The 12,851-nt window shown below is 40.4% G+C and overlaps 1 protein-coding gene and 1 long non-coding RNA gene across 6 annotated transcripts in view; one reads left to right on the top strand and one right to left on the bottom strand.

Annotated features, from left to right (window-relative positions):
• The window catches only part of ALPK1 (alpha kinase 1), a 124,752-nt gene extending 118,171 nt beyond the window's left edge, over nt 1-6,581 (top strand). For all 4 annotated transcript variants that reach the window (XM_029941873.1, XM_029941865.1, XM_029941856.1 and 1 more), the window contains 3 exons: nt 3,252-3,414; nt 4,639-4,825; nt 6,032-6,581. In XM_029941873.1, the coding sequence (XP_029797733.1) occupies nt 3,252-3,414; nt 4,639-4,825; nt 6,032-6,231 (550 nt within the window). In that variant the 3' untranslated portion in view covers nt 6,232-6,581. The remainder of the gene's footprint in view (nt 1-3,251; nt 3,415-4,638; nt 4,826-6,031) is intronic.
• The window catches only part of LOC115294168, a 29,584-nt gene that overhangs the window by 1,153 nt on the left and 15,580 nt on the right, over nt 1-12,851 (bottom strand). For both annotated transcript variants that reach the window (XR_003909754.1, XR_003909756.1), the window contains exon 2: nt 11,980-12,088. This is a non-coding gene — a long non-coding RNA (uncharacterized LOC115294168). The remainder of the gene's footprint in view (nt 1-11,979; nt 12,089-12,851) is intronic.

The raw sequence follows: 12,851 nt of genomic DNA, 5'->3' as shown, positions 1-12,851 counted from the left end.
CCTATGAGGTCAATATTATTATCCCCATTTTACAGATGAGGGAACTGAGGTACAGAAATGTTAAGAACCTTGCCCAAGTCATGCATCTAAATGATGGAGCCCTATGTTATGGGTTGAGTGATTTTTTAACAGCTTTTTGCCCCCAGCCTCAGATTCATATGTTGAAGCCCTAACCCCTCATACTCAGACTAGGATCTTATTGAAATAGAGTCATTGCAGATGTAATTAGTCAAGATGAGGTCATACTGGAGTAGAGTGGGCCCCTCGTCCACTATGATTGGTATCCTTATAAAAAGGAAATTTTTTTAATGTTTATTTATTTTTGAGAAAGAGAAAGAGAATGTGCATGCACCTACACACATGATGGGCAGAGGGAGGGAGGGACAGAGGGGACCCATGCGCCCCTATGAAAAGGTAATTTAAAAAGAGACATGCACTTGGGGTGCCTGGATGACTCAGTTAGTAAGTGTCCGACTTCGGCTCAGGTCATGATTTTGCAATTTGTGAGTTCAAGCCCCACGTCAGGCTCTAGGCTGACAGCTGAGAGCCTGGATCCTGCCTTGGATTCTGTGTCTCCCTCTCTCTCTCTGCCCCTCCCCCACTCACACTCTGTCTCTCCTTTTCAAAAATAAATAAACCTTTAAAAAAAAGAGAGCTGCACACAGGGAGAGTGCATGTGAAATTGTAGTTATGTTGCCACCAGAAGCCACGAGAGAGGACTGAGAAACATCCTTCCCTTGCACCCTCAGAGGGAACATGGCCCTGCTGGCAGCTTGATCTTGGACTTCTAGGCTCCAGAACTGTCAGGGAATCTATTTTCGTGTGTAAGTCACCCAATCTATGGCACTTGGTTGTAGCAGTCCTAAGAAGCTTAATACACCAGGATGCATCATAGGAGGATCTGAGATGGGAAATAAAAGAGAATAAGAAACATGGAAGATGGAGTGAAAGGGTCCAATATATGTCTGGTCAGAAAAAGATGATAAAGCAAATGGAAAAGAATCACTATTTGAATAGATAATATCTGATGATTTTCCAGAATTGCCAAAACACATTAATCTTTAAATACAGGAATCACAGTGAATCCTAAGCAGAATAGAAAAGGAAAGAGGGCAGAAACTAGAAGGGAGGAGGGAGAAAGGAAGGAAGGCAGGAAGACAGGAAATCATAAATCCACTTCTAGCCACATAATAGTCAAACTTTAGAACACCAAGGACAAAGAAACAATCTTAAAACCAGTCAAAGAAGAAAGAGTTTACAGCTAACAAATCTTTACTGGAGAAAAATGGTCCCAGTAAAATGGCGTAAGATGCCAGAAAGAATGGGCCTCTGTTCTCAGATCAACAATCCCGTACCTGGCACTGGAGGCCCTCTGACAGAATGTCGGGGAAATGATCCGGTACCGAGGTTTGCTCAGAGTTCTGAACCAGGTCAGAGGCCCTGTGGCCCAGAGGTCCGTGCCCAGCAGAAATGCTCCTCTATCAGGACAGCCGCTCCCCTGCGGGCTGCTTTCTGATGCCCGTGGGTGGGTTCCTCCTCTGCAACCTGGCCTGTCAGCTTTCCTTTCTCATCACCGGGAGGCTGGTAGCCAAAGAGGCAGCCAGCTTGGATTTTATTATCGTATTGGACTCCGAAACTTCTGGAGGGAGTTTTCTCTAGTTGAAGCCTATAGTTCCCACAATTCCCTTTGATTTTTGGAGGTCACTCTGGACACGTGAATTACTCACAAAGTCACACCAATGTATAGCAAGTATAAACCACAGTAAAGTGTGATAGTTACTCGGCGATCAAAAAGAATGAAATCTTGCCATGTGCAAGACGTGGATAGAACTAGAGGGTATTATCCTTAGTGAAATTAGTCAGTCAGAGAAAGACAGATATCATATGACTTCACTCATATGAGGACTTTACAGTACAAAACAGATGAACATAAGGGAAGGGGAGCAAAAATAATTTAAGAACAGGGAGGGGGATAAAACATAAGAGACTCTTAAATATGAAGAGCAAACAGAGGGTTGCTGGAGGGGTTGTGGGTGGGGGATGGTAAGGTGCATTAAGGAGTCTACTCTTGAAGTCATTGTTGCACTATATGCTAACTGACTTGGATGTAAATTTTTAAAAAATAGTTAAAAAAAAGAGGTGTGATGATTTTTTTAAAAAGTGTGATAGTTACTGTTTGCTCCTTTCAACACTTAATCATTTACTGCCTCATCTATTTTGTCTCCAACTATCCCTAAGTCCTTGAAATATACATATTTCATGCTTTCTTCAAAACACCTAGGACTAACTAGCACAATGCTATTAACATAATAGGCAATGATAGAAACAAATATTTGCAGAAAGGAAGGGATCCCAAAAGGAAGAGACAGAGGAAGACTTAAGACTGATTAATTCACCCGTGTTAAGACCACACTGCAGGTAGTAAAAGATCTAATTGCAGAGTCTGAACTTTCCAGTGTCCATCCTGGCTCCCTTGGCTTACCAAGGAAGTCTGGCAAACTGCTTCGTTAACTGGACATTTTCTCTATAATCAGTATCATCCTGGATCAGTGTATCAGACAGGGTTCTTCAGAAAAACAGAACCAAGAAGATGCAAATATATATAGATGAGAGTTACTGTCAGAAATTGGCTTGCAAGATTATAGAGGCAGGAAAATCTCAAAATGTGTAGTTGGCAAGTGGAGACCCAGGACAACTAATGGTGTAAGTTGCCAAGGCCAACAGGCTCAAGACCCAGGAAGAGCCGATGTTTCTGGTCAAGTTCAAAGGCAGGAAAAGACCCATGTCCTGCTCAAGGGCAGTTTGGCAAGAGGAATTCTCTCTATCTTGGGAGAACGACAGTCTTTTTCTGTTTGGTCCTTCAACTGATTGGATTAGGCCCATCCACATTAGGGGAAGCAATCTGCTTTACTCAGTCCATTGATTCAAATGTGAAATTCATCCCAAAACAATCTCACAAAACACCTGTAATAATGGTTGCTCAAATACCCAAGCACCCTATGTCCAAATCAAGGTGACACATCGAATTAACCATCACAGCGAGCTAGATGAATTACGTCCTCTTGCTCAGGAGGCTCTTACAAAGTCATTGGAGTCATGAGAGAATTCAAGGTAGTTAATATGGATTGTCTAAGGCAAAGAAAGGGTAACATCTTTCAAGCAGTTTTGCATACCTTCTTTGCTCTCCACTCTCTTACTCTATGGTAAGATCACTTTTGCATTTCTTTTTGTATTTTTTTCTCTGCTCACAGATATGTTGGGAAAGAGTATAAGGAGCAGAAGGGGCTCTGGCACCACTTCACTGATGTGGAACGGCAAATGACTGCACAGCACTACGTGACAGAATTTAACAAGAGACTTTATGAACAAAAGATTCCAACACAGATATTCTATATCCCATCCACAGTATTACTGGTAAGACGAAGGAGAGTAAGGGTGTGGTTAACCAGGCCTGTAAACACATGTCAGGTCAGGTTTCTGGTAAAATCCAGCAAACTCTGTTACCAGACTCCTTCATCTACTTCATCTGCTTCATGCACTTAGATGTGTAGGAACTATGACCCTCTCTACCCTGAATATACAATTTGGATCTCGGATCTTCCAAGTCACTCTGTTAATTCTGGCCTCTGGTCCCCATACATGGTCAAGTTAGCATTCTTAGTATCCTTTCTCCATGTACTGTCTGTACTTTCAGAGAGAGAAGAAGGACCGTCAAGATTATCCCCTCAACATGATGTGTGAATTCCCTGTTTCGCATCTGTTAGTCCCAACCCCTGGCAACCAAGTGATTACGAAGTCATAACTTAAACACCGTTTACCGTTAGTAAGGGAAAATAATTTTTATCTTTTCGTTTTCAAATAATTCTAATTGTTAGGAAGCTCTTAGATTTAGCCCAAATCTGTCTTCCTCTGATTTCTACCTGTGAATTACAGCTCTACCTTCCGGGGCCATTGAGACCAACGTGTTTTTACAAAGATACCTTTTTAAATATATAAAGGCAACCATCCATCTCCACTGACTTTTCTCTTATTTGGAGTAAGAATATTCTGCCTCACCAGCTATATTGAATCCCTAGCTCATTCACACCCAAAGAATTTTTTTTTTTTTACTTTGGCCAGAGACATTTTTAGACCCATATTTTATTACTACTAATAATAGCTATCATCCATTTCTCGCTTTCTTTATGTCAAGCACTATGCCAGACATTTAACACATTAACCTTTGAAACAATTCTGCAAAGGAGATGATACACACAAACGCTTGGCTGACAGTCCAGCCCTGCCTTCCAGCACGCGATCTGTCTGCGTATCCTGACGGGCTAGCTCCCTGGGGTAGGTCCCATCAAGGCCTTGTTCTTTATGTGAGCATTTTAAAGAATAATAATAAGTTTAGGTTCTATTATACACCACATAAAATGTTAACCACTCTACATGCATTTTTCTCATATAATTCTTTTAACAATGCTATAAAGTGGCTATTATTATAATACCTGCTTTGCAAATGAGCAAACCAAAATCTATAGAGGTAACAAAGCTCCTAAGTGGCAAAGTCTGGGTTCAAAGTGAGGTCCACCCGACCCCAAAGCCTTCATTCTTTCTAACCATCATGGTATATTGTCTTCCATTTCTATTTTTCAGATTTTGGAAGGCAAGACAATAAAGGGATGTATAAGCGTGGAACCTTACATCCTGGGAGAATTTGTAAAATTATCAAATAATGCGAAAGTGGTTAAAACAGAATACAAAGCCACAGAATATGGCTTGGCATATGGCCATTTTTCCTATGAGTTTTCTAATCATAGAGATGTTGTGGTCGATTTACAAGGTATGTGAAATTGGGAATTATTTTTTACTTGTAGTGTTATTCATTTGTAAATGTGAGGTCCTGTAACTAGCTCTTCCAGTCATTATTTAATGGATTATTCAGTGCCTAGAGTACCATGTGTAATTAAATTAATTACTCTTACAGGGTGCCTGGGTGGCTCAGTTGGTTAAGCATCTGACTCTTAATTTCAGGTCAGGTCATGATCTCGCAGTTCATGAGTTCAGGCCCCACATCAGGCTTTGTGCTGATCATGCAGATCCTGCTTGGGATTCTCTCTCCCTCTCTCTGTTCCTTCCCTGCTTGTGCGCTCTCGCTCTCTCTCTCAAAATAAATAAACTTTAAAAAATAAATATAAATCAATTTAATAAATTGATTTTACTATATGTAGCCAATGATGTCTGAAAAAAAATGTCTAAAGCTTCTACAAATGTCTAAAGAGTTACACATAATCAGTGAAAAGATCTGGCTCACATTCTGTTGGGCTTGCAACAGAAAATCCACAACAGCTTCTTAAAACCAGTCTTTGAGCTGTCAGCACAGAGCCCGATGTGGTGCTCAAACCCAAGAACCATGAGATCATGACTTGAGCCAAAGTCAGTCGGTTAAGCGCCACCCAGGTGCTCTGAGAGAGAGAGACCATCTTAAGCAGGCTCCACACTCAGTGCAGATCCTGACTAAGAGCTTGATTCCACAACCCTGAGATCATGACCTGAGCTGAAATCAGGAGTCAGCTGCTCAATAAACTGAGCCACCCAGGCTCCAAGTGTAGGAATCTTTGACTCACTTGTTCATCGCTAAATCCCCAGTACTCAGAACAGTGTCTTGTATGGTGGGTATACTCCATAAATATTTGGTAAATGAACAGATGAATATATCAATTAATAAGTTCGGCACTAAAGAATCTTCTGTATCATGAAAAAAATATTCAGTATATGTGATCAAGTGCATTTTACTGCTAACTCCTTGAAAATTGGTAGTCAAAGTATGTCATATGTGACAAATTTAATTATTCAATATTTAGTTCCCATTTTTAAACCAGTAATTCGAGTATGCAATACCAAATCCCTTAGCAGAAATTTATTAAAAGTAAACCATTATGACCATGTTTTCAAAGTATCTCTTTAAGGATATACGTTTTGTTTTTCTGAAACACTTTACTGACATTTGCGAGGATTTCATTCTCAGACATACTTATTTCTCTTTTAGGTTGGGTGACTGGTAATGGAAAAGGGCTCATCTATCTGACAGATCCCCAGATTCACTCTGTTGATCGGAATGATGTCACTACCAATTTTGGAAAGAAAGGAATTTTTTACTTTTTTAATCACCAACATTTGAAATGTAATGAAATATGCCATCGTCTTTCTTTGACAAGACCTTCAGCTGAGAAACCAAATAAGTCATAGACTGTCCGACGTGGTGCCGCTCACCAGAGCTGGGTCCTCCTCCCCGCCAGGCCCACACAGAACCGTAGCCTGGTGCCCTCAGGCTTGGGCAGGGCCGTGGGACTACTTCTGACCAATGACTTGTGAGAGGAATTAGTGACTGTTCATTTCAGACCTCTATTTAATTGCCTGTGTGACTTGCTGTTGAGTTCCTTGAGTTACCCTCCCTCTGCCAACTACAGAGACCACGTCAGGAGATAGCTGCTCTTCGGCAGAAGTCCTGCAGTGAGGACAACGCGGAAACGGCCCCCAACTGGCCCGTCGTGGACACAAAACAGATGAGAAATAAACGTTTGTGTTTAAGCCATTGAGATTTTGGAGTTTTTTGTCACTATCAATGCTGATACTATAGGGGTTTTTCTTATTGCAAATATTTGGGAGTTCTCTGTAGGTTATCAGGATTCAGGACATTATGATAGAAGTTTTAGTGTTTTCTCTTTGTCATCTGACATTTGACTTCATATGAAACTTTTTTCCCATCCAGAATTGGTTTAATGCAGTTGAATTCATCAATCAATCTTTTATTTTCTGGCTCCTAGGTTGTATGTCATACGTAAATCCTCCCAACTGTGGGTTTCTTTATTTTCAATCTCAGCATATATATATATATATATATATATATATATATATATATATATATATGTTTTGTTTTTGGTTTCGGGTTTTTTTGGAGAGAGAGAGAGAGTGCATGAGAGCAGGGGAGAGGGGTTAGAGAGAGAGAGAGAGCGAGCCTACTCTCTCTCCCAAGCAGGTTCTGCTGAGCCCAAAGCAGGGCTCAGTCCCATGACCGTGAGATCATGACCTGAGTCAAAATCAAGAGTCAGACACACAACCTACTGAGCCGCCCAGCGCCCTCCCTACCATGTTTTCTTCTAGTTCATTTATATTTGTGAAAGGTGTGAACGACGAAGGGCGCATTTTAACCGCCACGCCGTCCGCTCCTTGCAGCACACGCCGTCTGCTTCTTCACACAGGCCCGGGGAGGAGCTCGTCCACGATCTTGTTAAAAGAAACTTAGAAAAGGGATATTGGTGAGATATTCCCTTCCTGAAGTTAGTCTTTGGGGCTGCAACTAGCTTTCCTCCTCCACTATGCATTCTGAATTTCCCTCATTCTTAAGTATTACCTTGGCAAGTCTTAGTGGCTTACTGGAGGTGTGACTCAGACTGACACACATGAAGTTTTTGCATACTTGAGGTTTAGAGCTTTCTCAGTTAGGGGTTACTGCACACAGCTGTTCACAGCTGCAGTCAGGGTAAGAGAGAACCACTCAGATCTGCTGCTGTGGGGAGTGTGGTGGACAAGAGGGTCCAGCTTCCACTCCACGGGGTCCACTGCTGAGCTCATGGTGAAGTCACACAGCCCAGGGTGCTCTCAGCCAGTGTGACTCGGCAGGGCCAGGACACTTGAAGCAGGTGACTGCACATGAAGTTCTCCCACTGCCCTGACCAAAAACTTCTTAACACTGCTGTCCTCCGAGACTCTTCCTGCGGAATCTTTCTTTGTCTGCCTTCTCCTTTCACAGATGTCAGACCTGCGAACTCGCTCCTGCCACTGAGCCTTTACAGTCATTTCTCCCAATAAATATCATATATGTCTAATCACTTTCTGGCATCTGCCTCCTGAACAACCCAAACCAATGCAAGTTTATTAAAGAAATGGAAAAAACCTCATCCTATTCACAAATAAAGAGGGAGGGGCACCTGGGTGACTCATCAGTTAAGCATCTGACCTCAGCTTAGGTCATGATCTCCTGCTACATGAGTTCAAGCCCCATGTTGGGCTCTGTGATGACATCTCAGACCCTGGAGCCTGCTTTGGATTCTGTGTCTCTTTCTCCACCCCACCCCCCGCTTGCACTCTATCTCTCTCTCAAAAAGAAATAAACATTAAAATTTTTTTAAATAATAAAGAGGGAAAATCATATCATCTCAGAAGATGCAAAAAGATTATTAATAAAACGAAAATCAATTCATGGTAAAAATCTCTTTGCAAACTAAGTACAAAGGAAAGCTTTCTGGATCTGATAAAGGGTTTTTTGTAACTTTTATTTTTTAAGTTTAATTATTATTTTGAGAGAAAGAATGCTCGCCATCAGGGCAGGGGCAGAGAGAGAGGGAGAGAAAGAATCCCAGGCAGGGCTCAATCCCACAAACCATGAGATCATGACCTGAGCCAAAACTAAGAGCCACTCAAGCTCTCCTAACTTTGTTTTAAAAAACAGCAATATACAATATCGTAATTAACAGTAAGGCCCTTAATGTTTCCCATTTGAGAAAAGGAACAAGACAAATTTGCTCACTATCCCAACCCTATTCAACATGTGTTAAAACAACGTGTACAATACATAGAGTGGTATCTGATGCTAGTTTCTGGCACAGAGCACCTAAAAGCTTCGTAATTCCCTAAGTCATTAGAGCCTAGGAGCATCTTTTGTTCTACTACTTGGTCTCACTCCAGTTCCTGACATAGAGCTCCTAAATCCCTTGGAACTTCTTGAGTGCTGAGTCTCTTTTGTCCTGATGAGGCAACTCTTGATGAGCTCCAAGATCGCTTCAGGATAAAGACTGGTCACCAAAAAGACCAAACCCTGATTAAAAGCTTGGAACTTTCAGCCTTGCTCCCATCCTCATAGATAGGAGAGGGATTAAGGATTGAACGCATGGTTAATCACACCTACATGATGAAGCCTCCATAAAAATGCCTCCAAGTATCAGGTTTGGAGAGCTTCCAGGGCACTGAACAACCTCAGGGTACTGGGGAGATGGTGCCCCTGGAGAAAGTCCGGAAGTTCCGTGTTGGTGCCCCTCCCCCACACTTCGCCTCCCTCCCCTCTTCCATCTGAGGTTCATCTATTCCTTTCATCATATCCTTGTATGATAAACTAGTAAGAAACTAAGTGTTTCTCTGAGTTCTGTGAGCCATTCTAGCATAGTGTCAAACCTAAGGAGGGGGTAATGGGAACCCCAATTTGTAGCCATTCAGTAACAAGTACAGATGACACCTAGCCCTCTCGATTAGTGTCTGAAGTGGGGGAGTCTTGTGAGACTGAGCCTTTAGCCTATGGGATCTGATGCTAATTCCAGGTACATAGTCTTAGACATAAATTGAAATATAAGACATCCAGCTAGTGTCAGAAAATTAGTTGGTGTGGGAACAAAACCCAACATCTAGTGTCTGAAGTGCCATAAATGTAGTGCTAGTGTATGTGAGAAAATAATACAAAGGGGATTCTCCCCCTCCCTAAAACATTGTAGAAGAATTCCACTAACAAACATAGAAGGAAAGATAGAATTAGGAAATCACCACTTGAGATGCCTGGGAGGCTCAGTTTGCTGTGCGTCAGGATCCCAAGTCATGGAATCAAGTCCCACATCAGACTCTGCACTGAGCATGGAGCTTCTCCCTCTCTCTCTCAAAAAAAAAAAAAAAAAAAAAAGGAAATCACCACACACCCCTTAATTAAATAATAATAGACCTGGGTAAAAACAATTGATAGAAGAACTTTACAATGGAAGAATCAGGTTGATGTTACTTACACCTCAATCAATTGTATCACTAAAAGTGGGACAATAAATCAATTATAAAATAATACTTTGGGGACAATTAGAGATTTTTAATGTTTACTGAGTGTTAGATAAAATTAGTGAAGTTGTATCTTAAAACAATACTAAAGCATCCCCCCCCCGCAAAAACAGAGTGAAGGTGTAAGTGAAAATAGCTTGGTTCTTTCTTGATAATGTTGACACAGGGATATAGGTACATAGTATTCATTATATTAGTCTTTCTCTTTTTCATATATTTTTTAAATGTCAATTTTTTTAATTGGAAGGTCATAAAAAGGAAGAAATACCAAGGATAAGCCAAAGAATGGGTAGGTAAAGTTGATGAAAATGATGACTTGTATCAAACAAGCTAATTAGGAAAGAATATAGGAAGGAGTATTCAGGAATGTAAGGTTCTGCAGAAAAATCAAGAAGAAATAGAATACGTATTGAGTGAGGGCCTGAAGATAATGAAGAGAATGGTGACAGCGAAAACAAGCCATTGCTTGACAGAATGACCTTTTGGATATTGTAGAACATAGATTAGCAAACTACAGCCCTTGGGTCAAATCCTGCCACCATTCCACGTTTTATTGGAACACAGCCATAGTCAGTCAATTACGTATTATCTGTGGCTGAATTTGTGTTATAATGGCAGAGCTGAGGAGTTGTGTCAGAGACCATGTGTCCTACCAAGTCAAAAATCTTTATTATCTGTGCCTTTAAAGGAAAGGTTAACCCTTGTAGAAGAAGAGATCAGGAATAAAGGTCAGGCTATTTACATTTACAAAGAAATACAGCTATCTTTACCAACACAAAAGGAAAAGAGTAACACAAATGGATGATGAAATTGGAAATTTGAGGTGATAAGGAAGGAAGTTGATGAAAAGCACGTATCAAAAGACCCTTTCTTTCCTTCGTGAAGTCGAAAGTCTAGGCCATCTGTTGAATGAGATGAGGCTAGCAACATCAGGGATTTGAGCAGAGGGAGTTAAGTGTCAGTCTCTTGGTTTTGGGTAGGTCTTCATCTTGAGGTTTGTGGGATCGAGCCCCGTGTTGGGCTCTGTGCTGACAGGGCAGATCCTGCTTGGGATTCTCTCTCCCTCTGCCCCTCCCCTGCACTTGTGCTCTCTCTCTCTCAAAATAAACTTTTTTTTTAAAAAATGAGAAATAGTACCACTGAGGGGAATTTGAGGAAAATTACATTTTAAGAATCTCTTTCAATTGTTATATACTTACATCAACACCAATATACCCAACATCTGTCTGGCTTGAGAAATTAAATGTAATACTAATGTTGAAGCCTCCAGTAGACCTTTTCCTAATCTACACCTCTCTTCTGCCCAAGAGGCAATCACAACCTAGAAAGTGTTGGTTATTGTTCCCTTTAATGTTGTTACACATTTACTTTTATTTAATGTTGTTATATATTTATGTTTGTATAAAAACAATAATAGAGGGACTTTTAAAAATATTTTTAAGGTTTGAATAAATACAAGAAAAACCGAAACCGTTTAAAAAGAGCCAAACTGACTTTAGAGAAAATGCAAAATGCAGTCATTGATATTTATAATTTAATAGAAAGGTTAAACAGCAAACTAGGCATAACCCAAGAAAGAATTATTGAGAGGCAAGGTAAATGTGAAGAAACTAACCACATGCAGCAGAAAGATAAAGAAATGGAAAATGCAAAAGAAAGAATATAAGATTTGGAGGAAACATGGAGACAGTCTACTGTCTAGTACTCAACTGTATCTGCTCTGCTCACCTCAAGGTTACTGGCCAATAATTTAATTCATAGTACTCTTCGTGTCTATAAGCAGAATCTGACACAACTGATCATGCCCTTATTTTTAAATGTTTATTTACTCTGAGAAAGAGAAAGCATGTGTGAGCGAGAGGGTGGGGAGGGGGAGAGAGGGAGAGAGAGAGAGAGAGAGAGAGAGAGAGAGAGAGAGAGAGAGAGAATCCCAAGCAGGCCCCACACTGTCAATGAGAAGCCCAACGTGGGGCTCGATCTCACAAAACATGAGATCATGACCTGAGCCGAAACCAAGAGTCAGCCTCTTAACTATCTGAGCCACCAGCTGCCCCTGTACTGCGTCCTTCAGTCTAGCCCTCCTTGCATTACGGTTCTTTCTTTGTCTCTATAACCAGGACTTACCTGAGGTCCGCATGGTCTCTGACTCTGGTGTTGCTCCACACTGTCCTCCGAGATACTGGTGATCTCTCTTAAATACAAATCTTCCCATGTCAGTAACTTGTTTTAACTGCTACTGTGAAATGTAAATAAGGGGGGAAAGATAGAGAAAGGAGGTGAACAGAGAATTCACAAAAAGGAAATACTATTTTCACTTATCAAATTGCAAATATGTTAAAATTCATACTCAGTTTTGGAAAGGTTGGAAGAAACTCTGATAATGGGAATGTGGATCACAGCAGTCTTTATGGAAAGGAATTTGACAATATATGTTGTCCATTCTTGGACCCAGTAATACTACCATGAATCTCTAATAAGGAAATAACAGAAATGTGAACAAATACAAATGTGTCTATCATATCTTTACTCATGGTAGTAAAAAATGACATAATTTAATATTTCAAGAGAAGGAAAATAATATTAATTATTTTAATGCATCCACAGGCTAAATGTTATTCATCCATTGAAATTGCATGTTTTCAAAAGTATTTAATTATATTTAAACTTAAAGTTAAAAAAAGCAATTTTTAAAATAGCATTTATAGTATTGCTCTGAGTATCGGTATGTATGTTTGTGTAAATAGAAAAAAATAACACAAATATATGGAAATAGTTATTGTATTTTTCCCTGGCTAGTGAATTCATGGCAGTGGACTTTTATTTTCTTCTTTGTCATCTATATTTTCCATAATTTTATAAGCAGGTACTACTTAAACCAAAAAATGCACTTTATATGAAATTCAAATGGTTCTCTGTTTGAGTAGAAAGTCCGCATTATCAGATGAGGACATAGGGCTTTTTACCTTAGCCCCACCCTCCTCCGAGTCTGGCACTGT

This window comes from Suricata suricatta, chromosome 1 (assembly GCF_006229205.1).
Source record: "Suricata suricatta isolate VVHF042 chromosome 1, meerkat_22Aug2017_6uvM2_HiC, whole genome shotgun sequence".
Taxonomy (NCBI): Eukaryota; Metazoa; Chordata; class Mammalia; order Carnivora; family Herpestidae; genus Suricata; species Suricata suricatta.
The sequence above is the reverse complement of the archived record's forward strand: the minus strand, read 5'-3'. Positions and strand labels throughout refer to the sequence as shown.